Source organism: Girardinichthys multiradiatus, chromosome 1, assembly GCF_021462225.1.
Source record: "Girardinichthys multiradiatus isolate DD_20200921_A chromosome 1, DD_fGirMul_XY1, whole genome shotgun sequence".
In the NCBI taxonomy this organism is placed as follows: domain Eukaryota; kingdom Metazoa; phylum Chordata; class Actinopteri; order Cyprinodontiformes; family Goodeidae; genus Girardinichthys; species Girardinichthys multiradiatus.
In genome coordinates this window covers 17,791,204-17,805,404 of record NC_061794.1, presented here as the reverse complement: position 1 = coordinate 17,805,404, position 14,201 = coordinate 17,791,204, and the positions used below count along the sequence as shown (strand labels likewise).

The following is a 14,201-nucleotide window of genomic DNA, read 5'->3' as shown; positions in this document are numbered from 1 at the left end:
ATCTGTGATTGGCTGGACGTGACGTCTACGTCACATGGAAACTGCGTCACATTTTGCTTCCGGAGTCACGTTCCTTTCCCTCACATGGTGGAGCTGTGGAGGAATCTGCTGCGATCAGATGAGCAAAATAAACCCGTTTTCCACCTAATATCGGCGGCATCGAAACAAAGAGAAAGGGGGGAGAGGGCGAGCGATGTGTCCAAACTGGTTTCTAAAATAAAAAATAAAAAGTAGCATGCTAGCAAGCTAACAAAGTGGTTCAGTGTGTTGGGAATTGAGGACTTTCCATCATCATGGCTCTGTACATCAAAGCCGCAGAGATCCTACAGAAAGCCGAGATGAAACAGGGCGCCCTGAAGACTCTGGTTTATGACAGTAAGTTTCCTAGCATCAAGCAGCTCTTCGCTCTGGTTTGCGAGACGCAGAAGTTCTCCTCCATCCTGCAGGAGATCATCGAGTCCACCAAGCTGCTGAAGCACACCAAGCTAAAGATGACCCTGGCTAAGGTGCTGGTGTACGACCTGCTGATAGGCCAGGGGCTGAAGTGCGGCGGCACCTGGAAGGCCAAGATGATGAAGCACCGACCCCGCCTGCAAGCGGAGCTGGCCCGCATGAAGGTGAGGAGGAAAGTTAGCAGGAATGAAGACCTCCTTCCAGCCAGCGCCCAGCAGACCCCCAGGAACCAGCTGCCCAGGTATGTGCGTGTGAACACCCTGAAGACCTCCGTGGAGGATGCTGTAGACTACCTGAAGAGGGATGGTTTCTCCTACCTAGGTCAAGCTCTGAAGCTGGATAACTTAACCTTGAAGAATAAGGACTTTGTGATGGACCTGCACCTACCAGAGCTCCTGGTGTTTTCGCCTAAAACCGAATTTCATGATCACTTCCTCTACAAGGCAGGTCACATCATTCTGCAGGACAAAGCCAGCTGCCTCCCTGCATATCTCCTCGACCCTCCACCAGGTAGCCACGTCATTGATGCTTGTGCTGCTCCTGGCAACAAAACCAGCCACCTGGCGGCCATCATGAAGAACAGAGGAAGACTGTTTGCATTTGATCTGGATGGGAAGCGTTTGGCCACCATGTCAACTCTGCTGCTCAGAGCAGGGGTCACCTGTCACCAGCTGGCCAATCAGGACTTCCTAAAGGTGGACACTAATGGTCCACAGTATAAAGATGTAGAATATATCCTGCTGGATCCATCCTGCAGTGGATCAGGTACCCAGTTATCTCTCTGTAAAAGTTATTTGTGATGAAATCCTGACTTTATGAAGACAAACCAAAACGTTTGTCTGTGGTGTCTAGGTATGGTGTGCCTGCGGGACGACTCCACAGCCCACCCGGAGGAGGAAAAGGCCCGCCTGGCATCACTGGCCTCCTTCCAGCTGAAGTGCCTGAACCATAGCCTCAGGTTCCCCCGCCTGAAGCGCCTGGTCTACTCCACCTGTTCCATCCACAGCCAGGAGAACGAGGAAGTCATCGCTGCCTGTCTGCAGCAGAACCCGAACTTCAGGTATTTACTTTGTAAATGTGCTTCTTTTCTAGATAGCTGTCAAAAAAATTTACCTTTTCACACGCTCTCTCAGTGTCATCCCCACTCAATACGTCTTTTTTTTTTTCCAGCATTGTTTACTTTCTATTTACACTTTTCATTTAATTTATGTGTATTTGACCAATTCCTTTGTGAAAAGTCCTCATGGGATAGATAATTAGGACACAACATTAATTGCAAACATTGAGTTTAAAATGGGTTGAATTAACAGGTGGAAACTACAAGTCTAAACCCACGTTTTATTGGCATCCATTTACCATCAGGCATTTGGATGAGCAGAGGGATACACCCAAGTCCAATGCCGGGTCTCACAATGCATAGGGGACTTTCTGGCTGTGTGGACTTGTCATGTAGCTCAAGTTATACTAGTGCAAAATGATGTTCTGCATGTTTATCTTTCAAGATTAAAGAGGCCGATTGCATCGATGAGCCATAGGCTGCACAAAGTTGTCATTACAATTTAAATATTTTGGGAGGATTTGGCTGAAAATCAAACATGTATGGTTGCCTACTTATCTGACACGACTTGGATAAAAATACCTTTCAGCTTCTTAAGCAGAATATTTTTCACCAGCAGGAACTGAGTTGAGGATTTCTGAGGAAGTTGGCTGTTGGACTTATGTATGAATCTGGACTTTGCCTGGGATCAGTGGCTGATTATTTATGTAGAACAATAAATACCACCAGAGCATAACAGATACAGTGGGGAGAACAAGCATTTAATACACTGCCGATTTTGCAGGTTTTTCCACTTGCAAAACAAGTAGAAGTGTTTAATTTTTATCATAGGATCTCTTCAACTGTGAGTGAATCTAAAACAAAAATCCAGAAAATCACATTGTGTGATTTTTAAGTAATTAATTAGCATTTTATTGCATGACCGAAGTATTTGATCACCAGTAAAAATCCAGGCTCTCACAAATCTGCTAGTTCTTTTTCAAGAAGCCCTCCTGTTCTCCACTCATTACCTGTATTAACTGCACCTGTTTGAACTCGTTATCTGTATAAAAGACACCTGTCCACACACTTAATCAAACAAACTCCAGCCTCTCCACAATGGCCAAGACCATAGAGCTGGGTAAGGACGTCAGGGATAAAGTAGTAGATCTGCACAAGGCTGGGATGGGCCACAGGAAAATAACCAAGCAGCTTGGTGAGAAGGCAACAACTGTTGGTGCAATTATAAGAAAATAGAAGAAGTTCAAGCTGATGGTCAATCTCCCTCAATCTGGGGCTCCATGCAAGATCTCATCTTGTGGGGCATCAATGATCATGAGGAAGGTGATGGATCAGCCCAGAACTACACAGCAGGACCTAGTTAATGACATGAAGAGAGCTGGGACCACAGTCTCAAAGAAGACCATTAGTAACACTACGCCGCCATGGATTGAAATCCTGCAGCACAGGCAAGGTCCCCCTGCTCAAGCCAGAACATGTCCAGGCCCGTCTGAAGTTTGCCAGCTACCATCTGGGTGATCCAGAGGAGGAATGGGAGAAGGTCATGTTGTCTGATGAGACAAAATTAGAGCCTTTTGGTCTAAACTCCACTCATCTTGTTTGGAGGAAGAAGAAGGACTAGTACAACCCCAAGAACACCATCCCTAACGTGAAGCATGGAGATGGAAACATCATTCTATAGGGATGCCTTTCTGCAAAGGAGACAGGACGACTGCATCATATTGAGGGGGGGATGGATGGGACCATGTATTGGGAGATCTTAGCCAACAATGTCCTTCCCTCAGTAAGGGCATTGAAGATGGGTCGTGGCTGGGTCTTCCAGTGTGACAACAACCCGAAACACACAGCCAGGTCAACTAATGAGTGGCTCCGTAAGAGGCTTCTCAAGGTCCTGAAGCGGCCTAGTCAGTGTCCAGACCTGAACCCAATCGAAAATCTTTGGAGGGAGCTGAAAGTCCGTATTGCCCAGCGAGAGCCCTGAAACCTCAAGATCTGTATGGAGGAGTGGTACAAAATCCCTGCTGCAGTGTGAGCAAACCTCATCAACAACTACTGGAAACATTTTACATGTGTACAATCAAAGGTTTCTGTACCAAATATTCAGTCTTTTTTTCTGATGTGTTAAATACTTCTGTCATGCAATAAATTGCAAATTAATTACTTAAAAATCACACAATGTGATTTTACGGATTTATGTTTTAGATTCCGTCACAGTTGAAGACTACCTGTGATAAAAATTTTAAGACTTTTATATGCTTTGCAAATGTGAAAACCTGCTAAATCAGCAGTGTATCAAATACTTGTTCTCCCCACTGTATGTAAAAACATTTAATTCAGAGTGTCAAATCAATTCCCTCTTTCAAGTCACATCAGTGTGGAATTATGAAAAAAACAAAAAAACAAAACTATATTAGATAATCACAGATTCTGACACAGGTCACTGTGGAGCACTACTTCAGGGGTCCTGACTGGGTGGATGGGTTTACCCTGGATCAGCTGGAGGAACTCAGGCTGCCCTGTACCATACTGCACTGGACAGACGGGCTTAATTTGGAGCTCTGTGGTGTGATGAATTAGGGTAATGCTGTGCCTTTTGAATCTGAGAGATTTTATTTTTAACTTTTGTTAATCTATGTTGCATATTCCAAAGACCTGGCCACTGAAACTGTAAATAAAATGGGGCGCGGTATGTAAACCAATGTTCAAATTGGCCAGTTTGCACATGGCTTCGTAATATACATGTGGAATCTGCGTCCAAATCGACACAAGTTTGAGCTTTAAGCAGCATGTGATTGTTGGCAGTTCACCTTCATTATTTGTCATTCAAGAGGTGAGCTAGTTTTTTTTTCCACCAGTCAGTGTTCATGCTCTCAGAGAGCTGCTGCACACATACTTGCAAACTTAACCTGATGTGCAGACAGTTACTAGATTAATTTAGTGGATCGGGGAAAACCGATACCGTCCTTTAGATAATCTGGTATTTTGTGTTATCTCCAAAGCAAATAGCTGTATGAAGAATTTGGAGCAAACCCTAACAAGAAAGCTTCGTGTTTTCTTTTCTAGGTTGGTACCACTGCTGGGTCAGTGGCCCGAACGAGGGCTGGAGCCGCTCCCACAGTGTTTACGTGCCAGCACCACCAAGACCCTCACACAAGGCTTTTTTGTGGCTCTGCTGGAAAAAGTTTGTGATGCTGGGACTCTAAAGGAGAAACCTGCAGTTCCAAAAAGGTGAATATTGAGTGTCATGTAAAGTTTTAAATAATCTTTTTGAAAAACTCAGTATCCTAAACAGCTTAAAGCCATAAATGTGGGAAATTGTTAAAAATTAGTTTCTTTATACATTTCTTTGCACTTAATGAAACAAAATAAGCTAAATCTAGTTTACTATCACATGGTGTAGTAATTGTTGTGCGAGCATCTCACAGGTATAATTATATGAAACTAAGCTGTTGCATTAATTTCTTTGTATCTAAGGAGGGGGGCTGGTTTTACTTTAGGATATGACCTTATGTATGACCTTCTTCACTCACAGTGAAACTGTGGATGTCCTGCCTGCTCCTGCTGTTGCAGAGGAAAACGCTGAATTATCAGATACAGAGAAGCTGATGTTCACTGCGGGAGACACCACTGATGATTCATCCAGCAAGAAAAAGAGGAGAAAAAGAAAGAAGAAGAAGAAGGCAGCCAAAGCAGAATTAAATTTAAAATAAGTTTTCTGTAAATGTAAAGTAAAGAGAATTTTCTTAATAAATTTACCTGTTTGACTCATTATTTAATGCTTTGAAGTGTTTTGGTTTCCTTATTTTTTTCGTGGAAGATGTTCAGATACGTTTACCTCTGTCCAGCAGAGGGCAGCAGCCTCACTACTGATTGACAGTTGTATTTCCAAACCGCGCCATCTAGCGGTGAAAGAGCCCTATGTTTTGTAACGCTTACCCCAAGTCTTTTGTAACCTAGAGCTCCTCATACATGAGCAGTGAGCGATAGCTTTGACTATAGCACGATTTAAAGAACATACAATGTAAGTAGTAATATATACTCTAAATTAAAGTCATTTAACGTTGCTTCAATTCGGTTGAATTACGTTTCTTTTTATTCCCACCTCGGCGAGAAGTGAAAACCAGTCCAGACAACAGCATGACCTCCTCGGTTCCCAAAGTGAGGCTGGCAGGAGGTCTGGAGATCTGCCGGGTCCTGAACGGGATGTGGCAGGTGTCCGGAGCTCACGGAACCGTAAACAAAACCAAAGCAGGTAAAGGCGTCGTAATCAGCTTGTATTAGTTTATCATGGAGTTTAGGACTGCGGTGTAAAAATTAGCTGCGCAAATACGTGAGGTTTTACGGTACAAGAGCGTATGCTGCACTAACATATTTTTTACGGGAATTTTTATGTAAAGTGCTGTGCATTCCAGAATGACCGAAAATGTTTGTTTTTGTTTTGCTTTCTATGTCTTACAAGATCTACTGTAAAATAATTTAATGCTTATACAGGATAAAGCAGAAGTCTTACTTTACAAGAATTGAAAAAGACTTTTGCATCAACTGAAGAGCCCTTATGTGATGCTTTCAGACTCCAGAATGGAAATTTTTAAACTTGTTATATCTACACAAATCTAAGGTCAAATTTGGACATAATTGGACTAAATGTTTAAATAAATATTAAATTTAACATAAAATAAAAGGATTGTTGTGTCATGAGCTAGAGGAAATTAGGTAGTTTGAGAATTTTAAGTGTTTTCAGAAGCCAGAATGGATATTTTTGACTTATCTGGACAGAAACCGTAAGTAAAATATTTTACTTGACATGTTAAACATGGACCTTGAAAATAACTCGAGACTTCTGTGCCACCTCTCAGAAGGAAGAAATTGATTGTCCAATTAGTTTTTAATTGCTAGAACAGAACTACAACCTACTTAGACTTGAAAGGTCTTTATGAATCTTCAGTGAAATTGTGAAAAGCTTGTATTGAAATGGAATTATAACAATAACTGTGTTTTTGACCAAGCTTGTCTTTAGTTTCACCTCTCAGGAGCTCAAAGAAATTGCGAAAGCCAGTATGTGATGTGAATTGTGTTCAGAGGCCAGAAGCGAAGACTATTTTTGACTCGAGGTATCTCCAGAAATCTGATGTAATACGATGAAATATTTGTACTGGACAAAGTATATATCTTTTTATTTTTTCTTACAAATATCCAGAGACATTTGCATCACCTCTCATCAAGAGTATCCAAATTGTTATGTTTAGCATTTTTTACTTGTCATGATGATCTTAGGAGCTGTTTTGAATGGAGATATTTGAAAAAATTCACAAAATTGTGAAATGAAATATTTTGACAGGATATAGTATCCATCCTTCTTCTCAAGAAGAGACACATGTGCCACCTTTCAGGAGCTGGAGGTAATAGGAATCTGAAAATAAGACTTCTTCTTAACTGGTAGAATGACAAATGTAGTGTTTTTATACCCAAATAAAATGTTTATTACCGCAGGGGCTGGACAAATGAAGTAGCTGATATATTAGTACAGGATACCGTAACCCTTAAATATATTTAGAATCTAAACAAATATTTCCTTCACCTCTCATGAGCAAGAATTTAGGGTCAACATTATAAAATATTTCTACTGCATATTGTAAACATCTGTTTTTCTGTCACTTTTTAAGTATTTTAGCTAATATATGAGCAGTAATGTTGCACTTTTAAGTAATTATGCTTTTTAATTTCTCCTAATTTCTTATTAAAATCATAAAAGGCGAAGCTTTAACCATTGACGTAGCTGCAGCAATGCTGGACAAGAGAACTTTATCCGCCTACAGTGGCACCTTTACAACAGCGCAGACACCCATATAACTCTGGTACCGTAATGCACCGCGTTACGAGTAGAGCTAATACTTGTCAGAGACCGAACGTCTGCGAGCTTCATTGCTTCATGTGATGGAAAAAGACTTTGATCCTGTGCTTATCTCTGAAGGATACATCGCTGTGATATTAACTGTTTCTTTCTCCCATCTCCAGTTGAGGCCATGCAGGCCTATGTTGACGCTGGACTGACCACATTCGACATGGCAGATATTTATGGACCTGCAGAAGAAATATATGGACTGTTCAACAGCCAGGTGGACACAGACATTTCAAAGAATTCAGGATCCAACACCCATATTATTTCACCACAGTCCCGTTCATTTTTACTTAGTTAGGCGACCGTGTGTGGTCATTTCCATCATTGTATGTAAAAGAAAAAAACATAAAGCTAACTGAGATGTTGATGCAGGTGTAAATATTTTTATCCATCTAAGATGTACTAAGTGGAAGTTTAATTAGCCTACTTGTTTTTTGACCAAAGTGTCAAACAGTCTACAGTTAATAATATTACTAAGATATGTATTCATCCTGGGATTTTTTAAAAGATCATCTGTGTTATATTTTGAAACTTAGTAGTTTAAATATGGGGGCAAAAGTTTCAAAAGTTTTTCAGTTTTAACCTCTCCATCATTTTGAGCGAGAGCAAAGATCTGCTCAAGGCTGGAATGAGCTACTAGACCATCAGTAAGAACCTCAGTGAGAAGGTGACTGCTGTTGCTACAATCATTGGGAAATAGAAGGACTATAAGGTGAGCATCAGTCACCTTTAATCAGGAGCTTCATGCATTATCTTACCTCATGAAGAGGGTGATCATGGGTAAGATGATGGATCAGCGTACAGCTACTCAGAGGGAACTTATTGATGATCTGACTGTAGTTGTTCAAGGAAAGCACCACTGGCAACAAACTACACTGAAGTGAGTTGAAACCGTGCTTACCTCTGCTGTGGAAAGGTACATTTACAGGTCCATGTTAGGCTGACCAGTAATTACAACCTACTTAGACTTGTCCATGATTCAGAGAAGGGTTTGGAGAAGGATGAGACCAAAATCTGTCTTGTTGGGATCAACTGGCTTCCCTGTGTTTAAAGGAAGATAAATGCTACATTTTACCTGAAGAACATCAGCTCTGCAGAAGGGCAAAGAGGTGAAAACATCTTGGTTTGGGACTTTCTTCATGCTAAGGAGGATCCATTTGATGGGTCTACGTACCATAAAGTCAGATCACTGAAGATGGGAGGTGGGTGGTTCCTCCAGCATGAAGGAGACCTGAAACACACTAAAAAGGGTGGCCTACTCAGTCTCCGGTCATATTTTGTTTTGGGATCAAATACTTATTTCACTCAATGACATATCTTTAAAATATGTTTTTATTTATTTGTGGAGAGATATTTTGTCTCTTTCTAAATTTAAACAAAACTATGATAAAAAATTAGAGACTATTCTTTAGTTGAAGTAAAGATAAAGGTAGAAAATCATCAGAAAGTACAATATTATTCCTTTAGCTTTATCCTGTAAGAGTACCGATTATTTCTGCTGCTTACTGAAAATAATGTAGAGATAGACTCTCTAAGTTTTGCACTTCATATATTTTTAGCCATCTTCATGATTGAGAAACCTAATCAACTTTGGCTCAATTTAGAGGATTTTCAGTGTTTCCAGTCTTTGTCTGGATCAAGTCAGCTCAAATGTGGTGATGGATTAAAACTAATTGATGCACAGCGTCATTTGTAATTTTACGTTTCCTCATCTGATCCCTAGCTGAAATCCTCAGGAAGTGCCCCCCCAGCTCTGCAGGGTCTAACGAAGTATGTCCCCCGGCCAGGACCGATGGAGCTCAAGGTGAGCCATCTGTGTTTTTGACTGTGAGGTGGGTTTTGTCCACAAGGGGGCAGTGTGCATCTTTAAATATTCTGTGTAATCTGCCTATTTTACACTTTAGAAGGTGATCTGTCTAAAGCACAGCATCCATATGGTGCAGTTTGTTCACCATAGAGTGCTGTAGTCACTTAAACCACATTTTGTCACATTACAGCCCAATACTTCATTGTAATAGACCAACACAAAGTAGTGGATAATTGTGAGGCAGAAAATCATTACTGGTTTTCAGGTTGTGGAGTCAGAAGTGTGGAGTACATTTGTCTTCCACCTGCCTTAAACCAATACCTCACTGAACCACCTTTCCCTGCAGTTATACCTCGAAGTCCTTTGTGGGTCCCGCTTTTGGAAACTAAAATGTTTTCCATTCTTTGCAAAATGCCTCAAGCACATAGAAAATGGATGAAGTCTGTTTGCGAACTTACATTTTCAGGTCTTGCCAAAGATTCCTAATTGGATCTAGATCTGGGCATTGATTGGGTCATTGTTACACATGAATATTCTTAGATCTAAACCATGCCGTTGTAGCTGGGTATATGTTTAGGGATGCTGTCCTGCTGGAAGGTGAACCTCTGCCTCAGTCTCAAGTTATTTGCAACCTCTAATACGTTTCTCAGGTATTTAGCTCCATCCATCAGCTTTGATCTTTTTCCCTGTCTCTGCTGAAGGAAAGTATCCCACAGCCACCACCATGTTTAAATGTTTACTGGATAATGCGAAATGTTAGTTTTTTCCCCCGATGCACACTTATGCATTTTTGTGTTAGAAAAAAAAAGTAGTATTCATTTTTTTTCACCACCAAAAAATGGAGAGATGTGTTGATGTTTGCAAAGAAATTAACAGTTTAGTTCTCTGTGGCCAATGTTAGTTTTATAGTTGAAGGAGAATCTCGGTGCTGAGGTGCCTCTCTGTTTGCAGGTGGTGGAGAAGGCGCTGCAGCGCTCCATGAGTCGAATGAAGGTGGACACCCTGGACTGTGTTCAGTTTCACTGGTGGGACTACAAAGACAAGAGATACCTAGATGCACTGGGCCACCTGTCTGACCTGCAGCAGGAGGGAGTCATACGTAGGAGAGCTCTTATTTTCCGTATTACCTGAACACAAAGATAAATGGATAATGTTCTGGGCTGATTGCACTAATGTAGTTCGACACGCTGTATAACCAATATATATATGTTTCATGTCAATATTTAGAATCCTGTTTTCTCTTTGTTTACCAGGTGAACTTGCCCTCACTAACTTTGACACGCAGAGACTGGAGGAGATCACTAACAAGGGCATCTGTATCTCCAGCAACCAGGTACATCATATGCCTGCAGGTTTGCCCTCTGCTTCATTACGGCATTCGTCCTGTGCTCCATTCATGCATCTGTTATTCTTGCCTGCGCAGGTTCAGTACTCTCTGATAGACCAGCGACCTGCAGCGAGGATGGAGCAGTTCTGTGTGGCCAACAATATAAAGCTCCTCACATACGGATCGCTGGGTGAGTTTCATAGAACATGAATGAGATGCTTTGGTAAAGATACCAAAATGGTGGTTTTCTAAAATGGAGTCAGTTGACGTGACTGCACAGACATCTTTTGCAGTTTGATGTCTCCACCTCCTCTTTATCCGCTACATGCTCAGTTGTCTTCATTGCCTCCTCCCTGCTTTCCCCACCCCATCTTCTCCTTCTTCAGCTGGCGGCCTGCTCTCTGAGCAATATTTGGGAAAGCCGGAGCCCAGCTCGCGGGCGGAGCTCAACACGGCCTCCCTGTCCAAGTACAAGAACATGATTGATGCTTGGGGTGGCTGGACTCTTTTCCAGGACCTCCTCGTCGCCTTGGAGACAATCGCCAAGAGACATGAATGCTCAGTGGCCAGTGTGGCAACACGTTACGTGCTGGACCGCCCAGCTGTGGGCGGAGTCATCATCGGATGTCGGTTTGGCGTCGCAGGGGCGGGGCTCCACATCAGCGACAGCCTGCGCAGCTGCAGCCCCGACCTGAGGCTGACAGCGGAGGATCACGCAGCCATCGAAGCCGTCACACGGCGTTCCAGGGACCTCATGGGGCTCATTGGAGACTGCGGGGATGAGTACAGGAGCTGAGGGGGGCGGGGTGGGCTGACAGACTGGATCTGACAGGTCAGTGAGGATGAGGAGGACAAGAGAATATAGAATAACTTCTCAGGGAATAAATTCATTACAATCTGTTTGCGTTGTTTAAAAGTATAAAGATTTTCTTGTTTTACAATATTTGAATTTCACCAAAATCTTTGGTTCAGCTTTAAAACTTGCTTAGATTATCACCTTTAAATCAAAGCCGAAGACTTTCCTCATTTCAATGTTGAGCCTTTTTCTTTTTTTCATTATTTTCTCAGCCTCTGATGTATTTTTTAAACCTATTTCTTGTCTATAATTTATATAAAGCACTATGTAGCTAAGGCTTCTAAAGATGCTAAATAATTGAAAGATATTCCATTTGCGTATTTTGATGTCTGCATAACGTAACTGCTTTGAAAAGCCACTGGTTTAGCTTTGGACGCCCTGACAAAAAAATCCACCACAACCACACAAGAACTGAATAATCAAGGATTAATTTAAAATGTTCAGCTTTTGTTAAAGTCACAATGCTGATTTATTACAGTTTAACGTTTTAAGTTAATCGCTTAATCGTACATTGATCATGCTTTCATAGGGAATATGCAAATGTGGATGTTTGCTGTTGTAATAAAGTACATTTTATTCAAAGCATAAAAACATTGTATTTTCTTAGTCTCTGTAGAGCCATGCAACTGTGCCAGAAAAATACTGTATATATTATGGACTCAATATGACAAACAACAGCGAAACAATATGAAATACTGGGATTGCTGTACAATGATATTTCTTTGTGTATAAGAAATTAACCATGGTGAGTAAAAAGCTCAGGAGGCCACTGTAGCTTTTTAATTCTCTTTTAATAGCAGGGCTGCAACTAACTATTATTCTGCTAATAGATTAATCTGTTGACTATTTTATTGGCTAATCTATTTATAACCAGAGAGCAAAAGGTGCTTAATAGGAGATTTTCTACAGAGTTTGAACCAGGTGAGGCTAAAACTGGATAGATCATATTTACAGATGAAGAAGGTCTTTGATCTTAAAAGCAAATGTATATAGTTTGTACAGATTTGGCTTAATTTCTGCTCTGGGTGGGTTGTTTTTTCAACAATTTGCATGTTTTAGAGTCTTTATAATCCAGTTAACAATTATTCAATAACTTAATATAGTTGATTATTTTAATAGTCAATTAATTACGATTAATCCACTTAATTGTTTCAGCCCTATTCAACAGACGAGAAAATAATTTTTCCTCTTACGTTATTGTTTTCTTGAAGCTAACCTTCCACGGTTTAATTTTATTTTATTTTTGGTGCGTTGTATTATCTTAACCTATATCCAGTTGTTGATATATTTAGGTCTTCTTCATCCTAAAGAAAATCAAACGGACGTGATCTTGTTTGGGAGGTCGGGGTTTGTACAGAGCCCAGACATCAGGAAGAACACTTAGTGGGCCTTTCCTGCAATTAAATGTTTGAGATCATTAAACAAAGTTTAATATGAGACAAAGGTAACCCAAGTAAATACAAAGAGCTGATTTATTAAGGAACAAAAAGCCATCAAAGCCAACCTGGCTCTTTGTGTGAAAGTAATTGCTCCATAAACCAAATAACTGGTTGTGGAACGCTTGGGAGCAAAAACTGCCATCAAGTGTTTACAATAATTGGCAATGAGTCTGCAGAGGGATTTTTGTCCCAGTCTTCTTTGCAGAATAGTCTTATTTCAGCCATATTTGCATTTTTGAGCATGAACAGCCTGTTTAAAGTCATGTTACAACATCTCAATCGGACTTTGACTAGTTTGTGCTTTAAATCATTGTCCTGCTGTATAGTCCAAGTGCATCTGAGCATGAATTCTTGGTCCCTTTAATTGTTGCAAATTGTCCAGATCCAGAAGCAGTAAAGCAGTACCAGTCACACTACCACCACCACGTTTGGTTGACGGTTCATAGTTCTTTTTCTGATATCTTGTTGTCTTTTCCCCAGATGTAACGCAGTCTAAAAAGTTACCCTTTTGTCTTTTCAGTCCAAAGACTGTTTTCCCAAAAGTCTTGGGGATCATTAAGACAGATGTGAGACAGGCCTTTGTGTTTTTTGATGAGCAGATTTTTGCCCAGTCTCTTTCTTATGGTTGAATCATAATCACTGATCTTGACTGAGGCAGGTGAGGCCTGCAGAGCTTTAGACGTTTTTCTGGTTCATTTGTGAGTCGTCGATGTGCTTTTGAAGTCATTTTGGTAGTTCGCTCACTGTGACTCACTGGGGATCCTTAGCCTTAGAAATTACTTTGTAACGTTTGTAGGCAAATAGATTTAAATGACTTTGTTTCTCACCTGTTCTAAAAATTATTTAGATCAGAGCATTTGCTGCTTTTTGGGATTTGGTAGCCTACTTCATGTTGCCTGACAGGTTCCATTTCACTGACATCTTGATTCTACAGGTCTGGCAGCATTCTGGGTGTGGCCAATGAATTAGGTCCACAGTAATTATGTTTTTCACATAGGGCTAGGTTGATTTGGAAACATTTTTTCCTTTAATAAATGAGTTTTTTGTATTTACTCAGGTTTTCTTTAAGATTAAAACGTGTTTGATGATTTGAGACATTTAAGTCACATAAAAGCAAAAACAGAAGAATTTTGTCTTTTTTCAATTCAAAATCCAGTGTATTTCATAAAGACTAAGGACTACACTGGTATACAGCTTTTATAGTTTGTAAAGCACATAATTAATATGTTAGGATACAGTGGCATGTTTTAATGGGAGCATATTGATATGCACAATATGTAATTTAGAGGTCCAGTAAGTAGATTGGACAGCAGGATCAGTCTGTATGTGTGCTGGTTCGGCATTAACAGAGAGGATTTGGACA

General features: G+C 40.8%; 2 protein-coding genes across 3 annotated transcripts in view; both read left to right on the top strand.

The window, feature by feature from the left end:
• Nucleotides 1-48: 48 nt before the first annotated feature.
• nsun5 (NOP2/Sun RNA methyltransferase 5) lies at nucleotides 49-5,281 on the top strand. The gene is made up of 4 exons (XM_047362292.1): nucleotides 49-1,218; nucleotides 1,306-1,513; nucleotides 4,574-4,738; nucleotides 5,043-5,281. The coding sequence occupies exons 1-4, from the start codon at nucleotides 294-296 to the stop codon at nucleotides 5,218-5,220; spliced, it is 1,476 nt and encodes a 491-aa protein (XP_047218248.1). The 5' UTR covers nucleotides 49-293; the 3' UTR covers nucleotides 5,221-5,281.
• A 117-nt stretch (nucleotides 5,282-5,398) lies between these two features.
• The window catches only part of LOC124866499 (uncharacterized oxidoreductase YccK-like), an 11,502-nt gene continuing 2,699 nt past the window's right edge, over nucleotides 5,399-14,201 (top strand). The window contains exons 1-8 of one of the 2 annotated variants that reach the window (XM_047362313.1): nucleotides 5,399-5,531; nucleotides 5,625-5,762; nucleotides 7,526-7,626; nucleotides 9,133-9,213; nucleotides 10,168-10,315; nucleotides 10,470-10,549; nucleotides 10,640-10,733; nucleotides 10,930-11,375. In XM_047362313.1, coding sequence (XP_047218269.1) covers nucleotides 5,648-5,762; nucleotides 7,526-7,626; nucleotides 9,133-9,213; nucleotides 10,168-10,315; nucleotides 10,470-10,549; nucleotides 10,640-10,733; nucleotides 10,930-11,339 — 1,029 coding nt within the window. In that variant the 5' untranslated portion in view covers nucleotides 5,399-5,531; nucleotides 5,625-5,647 and the 3' untranslated portion in view covers nucleotides 11,340-11,375. Of the gene's footprint in view, nucleotides 5,532-5,624; nucleotides 5,763-7,525; nucleotides 7,627-9,132; nucleotides 9,214-10,167; nucleotides 10,316-10,469; nucleotides 10,550-10,639; nucleotides 10,734-10,929; nucleotides 11,991-14,201 lie in introns of those variants that run through there. The other variant, XM_047362304.1, reaches the window with a different exon arrangement.

Excerpts from the sequence above, each read along its gene's own strand:
- nsun5 (XM_047362292.1), top strand. The coding sequence starts at position 294 with ATGGCTCTGTACATCAAAGCCGCAGAGATCCTACAGAAAGCCGAGATG. Across the intron at positions 1,219-1,305 it reads TCCATCCTGCAGTGGATCAG|GTATGGTGTGCCTGCGGGAC; the intron begins GTACCCAGTTAT and ends TGTGGTGTCTAG. Across the intron at positions 4,739-5,042 it reads AAACCTGCAGTTCCAAAAAG|TGAAACTGTGGATGTCCTGC; the intron begins GTGAATATTGAG and ends CTTCACTCACAG.